Below are 13,607 nucleotides of genomic sequence, written 5' to 3'. Positions count from 1 at the left end.
CAGTATACAATCATAAAAAATGTTGAACTGGTGGCCCTGAGATTTGATACATTAAGACAGGACCTGCTGTCTGTGACCTATGATGAGTAGTATATTACCTTCATATTACCTGGCAGTGGAAAGTCTTTCACCTTCCTTTCTGGCTCCCAGGTGTAGTATTCACAAATGCATAGAGCTACAAATGAAGCTGGTGCTGAAAGATCTATACAATGAAAAGGCCATTTGATTGTATATACACCAAAGGCCAAAGGATCCCAGTCCCCACTTGAGTTTAATATCAGGTAACACATTAGAATCTGAAGGCATCCAAACTCTGAAGTGTTGTATAGCAGCAGCATTTGGAGCTCTTGGAAACAGCAAAGATTTTACTTGCCACCCACTGGAATAGTAAGAATAGGATATGTTATTGGAGAGCACATTTACTCACCCTTATTTTTTCAGGTGACTGTGGAAAAAGGCAGACATGGATTGTATCTAGAAATACAATAATGCAAGAATGCAAATTCTACTCCACAAGGTGTTTGGAAAAACAGACACCATTATTCGATCTGCTGAGAAAATATTTCTCTCACTCAGTCCCGTATTAGTCAATCTAACATTCACATGGCTTTCCTCCTAGATTGTATGGGATAAATGGACAAATCCTGGTTAAAGGTTTTGTTAAATGTAGGGTGATCTCATAATTTTAGAGTAAATTGAAAGAAATATAGACTGCCTTTGCTGTCCTTTTCCTTCCATGCTTGTTGAGTGGCTTTTATATTTACCACCCAATTTTTTGGAGGCACTGAACTACATCAAGGTCAAAGAAAGTATTTGGCTATTATGTGCTTCAGGTAACTGCTCCAGGTCATTGCTACAACCCCAATGCAAAATTGAATCATGAAAGTCAGAAGACGAGAAAGTAGCATTTTCAGAAAAAGTTGTCAACAAGCACAACAAAGATCATCCAGCCCACTCCTCCCCACCTGTGCAGTCCCGACCTCCATTTCTAGCTGTTTGTTTTCTGTCCTGTGGGTCATCAGCTTCATGTGTGGGCAGCGGGCCTGATTTATTAAATCTCTCCAAAGCTGGAGAGGATACCATTTCATCAGTGAAGCTGAGTGATCCAGCAAATCTGGAATTTGCTGCCAGCAGGGAAAAAATGTATTGAAGAATGTGAAATGTGAGAAGAAATAATAACAAAGGTTACTAAAAAACTGCGAGATGAGCTCAGCATAGGAAGAGGGAGGTATAGAGAAAGTTTTGGGTTTCTCCAGACTTTAGTGTTACACGGGAAAAAGGTTATTATAAAAGGTTATGGTGATTTCAGTAAATAGGAGAGTGCATTGTTTGAACATATATAGTTTTATATATATAGGATGTCTGCAGACCTATTAATGACTTCCTCACTCATAACCTCATCACACGCACAAACACAAGACCTCACTAGAGCTGTCCCAAATCTCTGGAATGGTCTTCCTCGTCCTATTCGGCTTGCTCCTACTTTCTGCTACCCAACTTCTTCTGTCTTTTGAAACTGTCACTACTTCCCACCACTACTTATCTCCCATCCTATTGTGTGTTGATTCCCCCACCTACTAGATTGTAAGCTCTTCGGGGCAGGGTCCTCTCCACCTGTATCACTGTCTGTATTCGTCTGTCATTTGCAACCCTTATTTAATGTACAGCGCTGCGTAATATGTTGCCGCTATATAAATCCTGTTTATTATTATTATTAATAATAATATTAATAATAAAAGTAACTCTTTTATTTCTTTGGAATATATATGTGAAAACAAACACATTCAGCACCAGAACATAGTAAATGTTTTGTAGGATTATTTTCCATTTGTTACCTTAAAATACTCCTCAAACATTACATGTATAAGCTAACATGTTGTTAAAATTCATATATGTTTATTTGCTAAAGGACATCTGTACAATAAAGTTACAGATATCTGCCACATTGGACAGCTAGCCGGGTGACACACTTACTATGTGGGTCAGCAAAGCAGCTTTCTATGTTACCTCTGAGCCTTTAGCCTGCTCATTGGACAGTAAATCATCATCATCACTTCTGCCAAACAAGAAGGAAGTAACCCTGAACCAGGAAGATCTTCCAGCTGTATAGTGGGACCAGGTGTGTAAATCCCAGCACTGGTTGAACAGAAATGCAAATCAGTTGGCCTGAAGAGCAGTAAACCTCTGTGTGGGGAACTTATTGCTGGGATTTGTGCATTATTAAAGAAATGCAGAAAATGTGTATTTTATTTTGAGGATAATTGAATGTATACTATAAAAAATAAACTGTTAAATTGTTTCCCACATGCAGCTGATCCGATGCAAAAGTCCCAATCATCATTTCTATACAACAAATGCCTTTAAGATAACATCTGTAAAAAAAAACAAAAAACAAAAAAAAACTAAATGTTGCTAAGTTGGGGAATTGGGTTATTGTACATTAAGTGGTATTCCAAGTCATTGCACTCATTGTTTAGTTATAACAAAAAAATTTCAATTAAGAGCAGTTTGTTGTTGGGGGGACAAAATCTTTTCAGAGGAACTTAAGCCCTGCAACAGTAGAGTTTTCTTTTTATCAGCAAAAAAGTTATGCAAAGCATATGGAGGAGATATGTCATCAGTAGCTGTCCAGTGGCTAAAAAGAAGCACTGCAGGACCTGGAAAGAGGGCAGATGAGATTCTTTTTCACTGTCCAGTTACAGGTTGGGAAAAGGGTTTGTGGCTTCTTGAGCTCAATGGGCATGGGCTGAATGATGTTGACTGCCAGACTAAGAAAAACTTAACTGGTGGAAAGGCAGTACTGCCATGGGCAGCTCTAGACTTAAAAGGAGTATTACAACAAAAGCTGTCTTATCTGAGCTATTACATTTTTGGGTTATTTTTTTATTGAATTATATGTAATGGTATGGTAGTGTTTATCTGATCCATGTAAGATTGTAAATAGAGTGAGATAAATTATAAAGAAAGGCTTCCTGTAATAGACCAATACCAATGTGTTCATGATTGCATCGTTATGTTCATGATTATAATATTTACTGTCAGTGTGCACAACATCAATAAACATAATATGTTTACATTTTTTAAAACAACATAGGTTATCCAGATCCTCCCTTTTCAGAAGCAGTTTATGGCAGCAGTAAGATCCGTAAAGGTACATTGCACAGCTGAGTTTCGGAATGTGCATTGCACGTGTTGCCGCAGGTTTATGCATTTGCAGATAACGTGGCTTATTTATTAAAATGTTATTAGTGCATATCTGGTGAAGAAATGTGAATGCAGATTTTGCAAGACTGACAAAGCACACATACTGTGATAGATTTATAAGAACTGGAGAAAATTATGTTCTGTTTTTAGCAACGTAATACTTAAAGTTTTTGTTTTCAGACTGCATGAAAGTGTTATCTGATTGGGTGGAATAGACAATATAGAATGATTTCTTTTCTCCATTTTTTATATATTAGCTTGCTAGTTGCTAACCTGCATTAAATGCTTGTACCATATATGCATAAAAATATACATTAAATAAGCAGAAAATAATAGCTTGCTTATAATGCATCTTTTCTACTTTCATTAAAAGACTTCACCAATATTACTTTTACTGAAGTAGAATTTAAAATGTGTTTTATATTAAGAATAAGTGCACATCATTGCTGTTAATTATGTAATTGTTATTTATTGTCTCTGACGTAAACATCTATATAGCATATTACTTGAGTGTCTGAAATCACTAAAAAAAGGAAATGTGCCTAGGTGACATGCTGATTAGACTGGCTTGCAATGTTTTACCATGTTGTATTAAAAAAGTCTCTCTTGGCATCCCTTTGGTGTGGATTTGTGTTGCTCGTCCCTTAAGGATTATCCTAGGTTAGCCTTTATGGCATATATATATCTAAAGAAATACTAGTTGTATATCAGATACCTCATATGCTGAGAACCATATGTCTGAGAATGGATTTAGGAAATAAATAGATTTTACTTGGATGGCCTAATCTGCTAACAATCCTTTTACAAGTTTGAAAGTAGAGCATAAGCAAAGTAACAGATATCACATTTTTAAACATGTTTGATTTTGATTGCTATATTTAGGAGTTATGAACTATAGAGTTAGGTTTGTTAGAGTGCACTTATTCTTGGACATGCATGTAGATTGCATTTTATTTCTAAAACATACCCATGTTGTAAGGAATTTGGCTATGAAATTGTTGTGTGACATGGCTGTTTTCTGGCACTCTGCTTATTGGTTGTGTCACGGATGTGCATATGCATCTGCTGATACCTCAAATAAATACAGGTTTTGGAACTCCCAAGGTGTCAAAATATATGAGCCATGAAAGTGTTTCTAATTTGCTGTTTTGTGCCAGACTTCGTACGCTTGGTGTGAACAGTGGCTCCATCGTGTAAAATATGCCAGAATTCTCAACTTGTGATTTTTATTTGTTCATAACTTTAAAACTGTGAAATTTATATTCTATCATTGTGCAAATGAAAACTTTATGCATATGATGTAACAACAGTATTTTGTGTGGAGATATCCTTTTATTATTTACATTTTAAAGAGTACAAAAATTCATATCAATAGTTGGTTGTAAAGTAAAAAAAAAGTACAAGGTGCATGATATTAGGTATTGTAGTTTACTTTGTCCTGTGTAACACTTGATACTAAAAATTGACTGATTGACTGGGACATTTTTATTTATTTTTTACTATGGCCCAATAAGGTAAATATATATTTTTTAATGCCTGTTGCATAATAGAAATGAGGACCACTAATGCACTACTCTTTAGTACATGAAGCATAGAGTTTTTTCCAAACTTAAACTAGGGTGGTTTTAGTCATGGTTTTGCTCCTCCCATTTTGAGAGCCCCAGCACAATTATAATATCTACCAAAGGCCAAATCCTAATTTTGTATGTGCCCCTTTATTGTCCTTCTTCCAAGCTCTCCTACACAAGATTGTTGTAGGCAGGTCTGAGGACAACCTGGGAGTTGGATGAATGGGGCAAGCCTGCCTTTCAGTTAACAACTTTTTTTTTTATATGTTTTCGATTGAGTTTAATTTTAAAACTTTATTAAGATTGTATTTGGTGCCTAATATAAATCTTGGTTTTCCCCTCTTTGTGTCACACTTACCTCTTCCTCATTAGTGCAGGCGCCTCTCTCCTGCGCTTTCGGGCAGTTCTGACCCTGGGCGTGCCTGCTTTTCCAAGTTTTATCAGTTTCGCCTATCCGCCAATCGACATCCAGAAAATAGCCTCCTAATCATCCTTGGTTATTTAGCTAGCTCAGACACAGCACTTAGTGTTCGTGCAACGTATCTCCACGAGTGCCAAGCCCCTAGCTTTGCTGAGTTAGTTCCTGTACACCTGTTGCTTAATTCAGTGTTTCCTCTGACCAGCTCTGGTGTTAACTCCTTGTTGCCTAGTTTGTGGATATTCCTGTGTCACCTGTGCCTCCTGTGTATTCCAGTGTCTCCTGTGTTCCCTGTGTCTGCCGTGACCCCTGTATCACTGGTGTCTATTTCCTGGATCTCTGGTATTTGAGCCCTGGCTTGTGACCTGACCTCTCTTGCTTGGTGCCTGCCTTGACCCCGGCTTTCCTTCACAATTCTGCGTAGTGATTTGGTACCGTGTATCCTCCTGCCCACCCTGGTGTGCCCAAGGACTGCAACCTGGTCGGTAACCAGCAGTGCAGCATCATCACCACTAGAGGGTCTGGAGAAAACCTGGGTACCGCTTAGACTCTGCGCCGTGGCCCTTCTCTTTTGCAAGCTGTAGTGCCCCATAGTGGCCCTGTCTCCCCAAGCGTGTCACTTTGATTCAGTGGGTATGTTGAACAGGAACAGTGGAGCATATGGGGTTTTGGTCAAGGTTTTTTTAATTGGCTTTCAACTGTTATACAAATTGACCTGGATGTGACTCCGAAATAAATAATACATTGCTTAGTAAAATTCAGTTGTCCCTACGCTGAGAAAATGAATCAAATATATCCTATCCGGCAAATAATTTTTATTATCCTTGACGTTTTAACAGCTAAGCTTATTTGGTCAGTGATAGACCTAACTGCATGCTTAATGACACCATTTATTTTTTTGCTCAAACATGAAATCCATGGACAATTTTCTATTTGCTTTGTATTTTAGTTTAACTTATTCTGTTGAAACTCATATTGTTCCTTCTCTTTTGCTGGTTCTATGTCAAATTTGCTGCACTTACAATTCACTTCTGTCTGTATGCTGTTAGAATTTCTCAATCAGATGGTGCTGAGTGATGGCTGTCTTCATCACTTACTGTGGTTCCTCTTGTCATTCCAAATGTTCTGCATCGAAGTATGGGCTAGCAGGAGTGATGGGGCCACGTGAATTTTTGCAGCCAGACATAAATAAGCAGCAGCAGGACATTTGGTGATATCACTCTGTAATGCTTAGTATTCTCCCTGCTGCAAGTTTTGACATAAGGTAGAAAAACCCTGCATTTACAAAGATAGCCATCCTCAGACAACAAAGGCATGGTATGGCAGTTATGGGGAAAAATCAGTAGTAGAAAGACCATGGACAATAGTGGTTATTATTCTTTTTCTTTGTTTACTTACTCTGCTTCCTTTTTTTAGGGTTTAGCTTTCAGTTCAGAGTTCGATTCCCCTTTTAATATCTGTTTGCGCAATTATGTGGGCTATTTCCAACTTCTGATACATAACACTGTAAATAATCCTATTCTTCAACTTCCATTGCTACTATATTGATGTTCTCTGACATATTTAGCACAACTTTACCATTTTTAAGGCCGGAAGGAAGCTATATTATTAAACATTCTAGCACAGCTAATTATAGTTTAATTCTACTTAGACTGTTATTTATCTTCTGTGTCTAATGTTAGTTGGCAAAACTCAACCAGTATTTTTTCTTCTCTTCTGGTTTGCATTATCTTTATAGGAAGCAATTAGCTGCCCGTTTGAGTAAAAATGTTCATATGTAAAATATTTTCAAGTGTAAATACTAGATTTAGAAGAGTATCAAATGAGGAAGAGGTTAAACAAATGTACAATTGGATGAGGTCCCTATCATCCAGCTCTTCCAGGTTATTAAACTGCTTGCTGCATTATCCATGGTCTGCCAATAAGATGCTGACTCAGAGAATATCCAAGGGTGGGAACTGCTTGTTGCCAGCTACACCCTTCAGTGTGACAAAGTGACAAAGTGTCTACTAGCAGTAAGAAATATGGTTTTAAAGAAACAACAAAACAGTCAGTTTGCTAAGAGCTATTCAATTAAAAAGGAGGAATAATGCAGTAAATATAGTTTTGGTAATGATTAATTATCAACAAAATCAGCTAATAAGTCAATTTGTAACGATTTGTAAAGATGTTTATGGAAACAAGTTTACAATTTCTCCTATTGCTGAATTGCGTTTAGAAATACTATCCTGTATAACTACCAGATCATAAGCTTTTGGAAAAAAGATCACATGATTTGATAAGAACCAGTCTTGACAACTTCTTGTTCTTTTCACTTGTTAAACCTGGCAAAAGTTGTTGGGAATTTGTATGTTGCATGTGGGTCTGGTGTTGACTAGCTTGTTAACTGGATCACTGGCTTTGGCTCTTGTAAATAACTTTCTATTTTCACTACAGAATCTGTGTGTCCTACAAGAATACCAGTGACAGCAAGAGACGAAAAGGGGTTTGATATAGTATTAGGACTGGGAGTAAATAAAAAAAAAGCCAAAAGAGTTGAAGGCTCCATTCCCACCACTAAAGCTTATGAAATAACATCACAAATCGATCTTACAGAATTCACAAGGTATAATTTATGTAATTGTTTACGTATTTTTTTTAATAGAATTTAGAACAGTTCACACATTGTAATCTTTTATGTTTTTACAGAAATGTATTTCCAGAAGGTCTTCCTCCCTCCTATGTCTTTGTGTCAACTCAACGATTTAAAATTAAGAAGAAATGGGATTTGTGGAGAATAGTTACAACTGATGGCACCATTCAAGCAGCTGTTTCTTTAAATGGAGAAGATAAAACTTTATCATTTACTACAACCAGCCAAACAAATGACAATCAACTTATTACATTTGTAAAACCTGGAGTAAAGGTATCCAATTTTTCCTCCTGTTGCCTTTGCACAGGCACTGTCAAAGCACAGGTTCACTTTAGACATGCACATGTGTTTTACCCCTGGTCAGTTCTGTAAATTAGGCACATTTATCTAATCAATAGCCCTTTCATCACTCTACAGCATTATTAAATTGCCTCACAATATTCTATTTGATACATTACAACTGTATTCTGTCATATTGGTGGCTCATGGGAAAACACCCCCTACATTGGTAGTCAGTGGATAAGCCCTACTCCCCTCCCCACACTGATGGTCAGTGAGTAAAGAATTGTATTTGTGCTCAGTAGGTAGAAGCCTACTTCCATTGTTGGTCATTGTTGGTCAGTGGGGGGAATGTCCACAATGGTGATCAACAGGAAAAAAAAACGTATATTGGTGGTCAGTCTTTACAGATTTTACAGATAGATTAACAATATTTAGTGTCAGTAGTAACTTTTTTGAGAAGCAGAAACTGAGAACCAGAAATCCATAGCAACCTCTAAAGGAACCCCAGGATTCCCCAGAACCCCGCTTAAGAAAGGCTGGCTTGATATATCAACAAAAAGCAAGAAAGTGCAACACTGTACCCTATTCAGTCTATATTTCCTTTGAAGTTCTAATATGATTTGATAGCGTGAGGTTTTGACCCATTAGTTTAGCTGAGTACCTACAAGTCGTAATGCTCTACTACCTGAAAGATGAACATTTATGGAAAATCCTCTGTCTGTTAAATAAGATCTAAACTAAAAAAGTGAATATTTCCTATGTTTTAGAAAACATTTAGAAATAGTTTAAGGGTTTAAACAATACCCTGTCCTAAATATATCTGTAAAAATTGCTGTGTACATGCTGGTATGTTAGTGTGCCTAGGCACTCCTGTATCTCCAGAACTGTAAACTGCTGTGAGAGGTAAGATGCTACTACACAAAAATGCTAGTTTTTCAAAAGTTACCAATGCCACCATTGTTCTGCTCACTATTCTCCATGGTGGAGGTTTAGACATGAGGAAGTAAAGCTGTTTAATCTGTTTAGAGCAAGGAGAGAAAATAGGAGAAAGACTAGTTACAGGGTGACCACATTGGTGTGTTTGTGTTTTATGGGGCACAGCTTACAGAGTCCAGTGCCTCCTGAAGAAAGCTTAGTCTGGTGTAGCAAATCATTCTCATGGTTGGTGCAATTGAATTATTTCTCTTTACTGTTTACTTATTACTCATGTCAACATTATTAATTAGCAAAAATAATTAAAATCAATTAATTAATGAGAGTATATACTGATTTTCTTTCTTTTATTTTAGAAACTATTTGATGAAAATTGGCACCAAATAAGACTTTTAGTAACAGAAGAAGATGCAACTTTATATATAGATGATCAAGAAATTGAGACAAGAAAACTTCTTCCAGTTGTAGGAATCTATATCAGTGGGAAAACACAGATTGGGAAATACACTGGTAGAGATGAATCTGTCCAGGTAATTTGTTATTCCTTGAGATTTTATTTTAAGAATCAACAGAAACATGCAAAGTTTTTTTTAGGCTTTTTTAAGCAATACAAATACGTCAGAACTCCCACATAACATTACCAACAAGCATTTTTAAGGTAGTGAAGTCATGAGAAGATATACATTGATTTCACAGCATGTACTATACTTATGCGATAAAAAACAAAAATCTGAATATCTTGTTTATCTAAATCTACAGGGGATTGTACAGCAGATTTTATAGTTAGCCTTAGGTAACATTAGTATACAATTTGCAATATTTAATGATATTAAAACTTCTTTCAACCATAATCACCCCAGCAGCAGATAACACATACTATGTGCCTCAAACACACAGCTTATAAGCTTTATACACCATTTTAGCTTATATTAAACCTAAGTAATCATGCAAAAATTCAGAAATATGTATATTGCATAAGGAGTTTGGTGGCTTGTGGATGCGTATATTTGTTGGCAGCCAGATATTATGAAATTAAATTATGTTCAATTATCCCTGAACAATTTCCAGAAAAAAAAATCTGATTTGTATAGTAAGTAGCCCAAAGGTTACTATAACCAATCTTAACCATAACATTTTTAAAACATGTGCTAGTACTTTAGTATTCCCTGGGAAACCACAATCCAGCAAGTGATATTCTGTGGGTTCCATTTAAGGGATTTGCAGGGTTGTAAAATACACACTTTTAAAGTGCAGTTTTTCATTTTGGAATATAATGTTAGGTCTAATGTTTTCTTAATAGTGATGTGTGAAAGACTTACTGTGTGGTTTGCAAATGTATTCACTTATTCCCAAGACATCAGAATATAAAGTAAGGGAAGAAAAAAGCAATTTATTCTTTTGCTGCAATTGCATATACAGTTACTGTTAGCAGGTAGTTGAATGAAAAAAAATGTACCCCAGCAAAATTCTGCAGTGGTAAAAATTAGAAAATTGCTTTACTGCTGGGAAGCACAACAATAGGGCAATAAGTAATCCTCATGGCACAGGTAGGACACCAGAGATATTGTAGGCTCTATTTATAAAACAGGGAATCTTATATTCCCTCAAACATCCCCCGGTGGGAACTTTCCAGGTCCATGTATTTCCCAGCGGGTAATCAGTTACTGCCATTCAAACACATGGACCTGGAACATTCCCACCAGCTAATTTTAGCACTTATTGCCAGTCACAGCAGAAAAACTGATAGCAGGTGGGGGCTTTACAGGTGGTTATCTGTCTTCAATAGTTCAACCTCTCAAGGTCATTTAAATGGCTTTTTGATTGTCATCCCAGATTAACCTGCATAGTTTAATGTCCTGTCATGAGCCAATTCTCTTTTAGTTCAAGGTGCCTTTCTATATACAAAGAAAGCCACACTTGCTTGAAATGTCACTTAGCATTCATGTCTGTGTTCATTGCTAACAATTCAAAAACTATGCAATTTCATTGTGATCTTCTAAAAGATGTCAGTCAAAAATATTTACAATATACTATGTTCAAAACTTTTTCTGTAACTAAAAATTTACTTTAATTTCTCATTCTTATTGCAGATTTGTTTTATTACCTAAAGTGTTTCAGCGCACATTCACACTCAAAATAAAAGTAGAAACAAATGCAACCAAACATTCACATTTCATTCCGTGCCAAACCACACACTGTGGCAGCTAAAGCATATCCACCACAGCTTAAGTGAATGTTTTTAATATGATTATTCAAACCATACCCTGGTTTTGTGTGTTTGTATGTTTTATTTAAGAATCCAGTACTGAAACCTGAGGTTATTGATAACTGTAGAGCAAGTTTAAAGTGCTCCTATTCCAGTTTAAAGGTAGCACTTTATAAAAAGTAAAATGCCATGCATCACTTTTCTTGCTGCTTATAATGAAGTCAACTTTTATTCTTTAGAATACATGCAAATGAAAACGGTGCAAATAATAAATGACAAACCTTTCTTTACAAATGTTAACTACAGTACTTACCTTTTTAGAAAGAACTGGTTTCATACACGGACAGGGCAAAGTTCATGTTTCCTGCTTTCACAAAAAGTAAATGAAAATGAACCCTATTTAATGTACAGCGCTGCGTAATATGTTGGCGCTATATAAATCCTGTTTAATAATAATAATAATAATGAAGGAAACAGACATGCTTGCAAATACTGACAGTCTATTTCCAGGCATCTATGTGAAGTCTCTGCTCTCCTGTGCCCAAAGCTCAGTCTGTAGTATTTATGTTACCAATGAGATATGCCACAGAAGTCTATCCTATCCTTGTCACTATACATAAACTCTTACCGTCCTACTTTATGGGGGAGTAAGTGATGCTAATACTTTCTCTCTACAAAATATTAAAGGAAGCAGAATTTTTTTATTCCTGACTATATAAAAATTAAATGTTTATTATCATTTTACAAACCCACACATGTTTATTTGTGCCAAAATAGGGCTGTGATTGGCTACAAAGCTCACTTGTGTGGTTTGCTTTGTGTGCATAGCCACGTCTTTCACAAAGGCTATGTTCACTTGGGCCATAAGGTTGTGGTGTTTTAATTCTTCATCATTCCAGAGAACCACTGCCTCTGGGAAGATGCTACATGTAGCATCTTATATTAGGAGCCTCATAGAGAATGAATGGGGGCAGCTGTGAGCGGTATCAGTACCACATACTGCCTCCAGCTGTCAAATGTGCAGATGCTGCTCCCACACCTCTTTAAAAACCCATAGTAACTAACTTTTCTTTACAACACCCACATCTACAGCACACCGTGCCTTATCCCTCTACTATATGTAGTGCCTCACATCTCACCCCACACACATGTGCTCTCCACTTTGTACAAATAATAGAAATGCTCATTTACAGTGACCTCAGTTCATTTTCCATAGAGGCTGTAGGGTAAGGCTTGTGTAGGTGGGTAAATGCAGAATGCTTTCAGGCATGTAATTTTGTCCTTTGGTTGATTTGTAATTAACCTCTTTCAAAGCTATATCAAACATTTTTGCATTTACATTGGAGAAAGGCAGTTCTGATGTGAAAAAAGTTCACACAGGATCAAAGGATGGTTCCTCTTTTGTTCTAAAACTTTCACAATATACATTTAATAATAAAAAATACAAATGCAGCCTAATATAGTGGGGTTATACATTAATAATAAAAATAAAAATGTAGCCTAATATAGTGTCTGATACTTTACTATATTAAAGTTGGAAGCTAAACTTCAGTCCTCATTAAAATTCTAGTGTTATTTTTTTCCTTTAGAAGGAATCAGGAGTAGCTATCTATAAAGATAGTTACTGCATTTCTCTCTTGTAACACACATTTAAAATGACATTCTACTTACCACCATGTTAAGTACTCCTAGTGGAACAATTTATTGCTATGTCATTGATTTATCTGTTCCTAATCAGCAGCTAGTTTTACCAGACATAGCTGCATATCACTTTACATAATTTCTTCTGCAATGCTTTGTTTATTGTACTATTTTACATATCTCACCACTCACAAACTTTGCTTAGTGTACTGTCTGAGCACATAGATTCATACCAGATATGTTCAGAAATGAAAAACAGCTGCTGTGTAATATTAATCATGTTCATTCACACTAGATTCATACGGGATGAAGACTTAGGCACCTTCACAACTTTTTATGTTTTTTTATGTTACATAAGTCGTTCAGCACTTTTCTTCTGTATCAGTTTTTCTTACTGTATTCTGTAGTGTTCTGCTTAGCCATTTCTAGTCTGTATTTTATTTTTAGGGATGTGGACATACTTACCCTTATCAGTGAGTAAAATGCAGAGGCCCCTGGAAGCATAGGGAAAACATTTTGGCAGGCTGAAGTGTGCTCTGAAAGCATCCTCATGTTTATGTGCATGTTACAAGCCACAGAGGGCATAAAAGCCAAATCATTCCTTATGAAACAATACACTGTGGTAGTTAACTTAAAGGATCACTATCACGAACACTATTGCGTTCTGAAAATTGTAAACAGTGACTACATGTAATGTTGGTGTTCCGTACATGAATTCCTTTC

At 36.4% G+C, this 13,607-nt stretch overlaps 1 protein-coding gene across 1 annotated transcript in view; it reads left to right on the top strand.

The window, feature by feature from the left end:
- COL21A1 (collagen type XXI alpha 1 chain) overlaps positions 1-13,607 on the top strand; it is a 110,289-nt gene that overhangs the window by 45,687 nt on the left and 50,995 nt on the right. Inside the window, exons 4-6 of the mRNA XM_072408462.1 lie at positions 7,627-7,795; positions 7,879-8,095; positions 9,394-9,567. Coding sequence (XP_072264563.1) covers positions 7,627-7,795; positions 7,879-8,095; positions 9,394-9,567 — 560 coding nt within the window. The remainder of the gene's footprint in view (positions 1-7,626; positions 7,796-7,878; positions 8,096-9,393; positions 9,568-13,607) is intronic.

Source organism: Pyxicephalus adspersus, chromosome 4 (assembly GCF_032062135.1).
Source record: "Pyxicephalus adspersus chromosome 4, UCB_Pads_2.0, whole genome shotgun sequence".
In the NCBI taxonomy this organism is placed as follows: Eukaryota; Metazoa; Chordata; class Amphibia; order Anura; family Pyxicephalidae; genus Pyxicephalus; species Pyxicephalus adspersus.
This window is presented reverse-complemented; position numbering and strand designations above follow the sequence as displayed.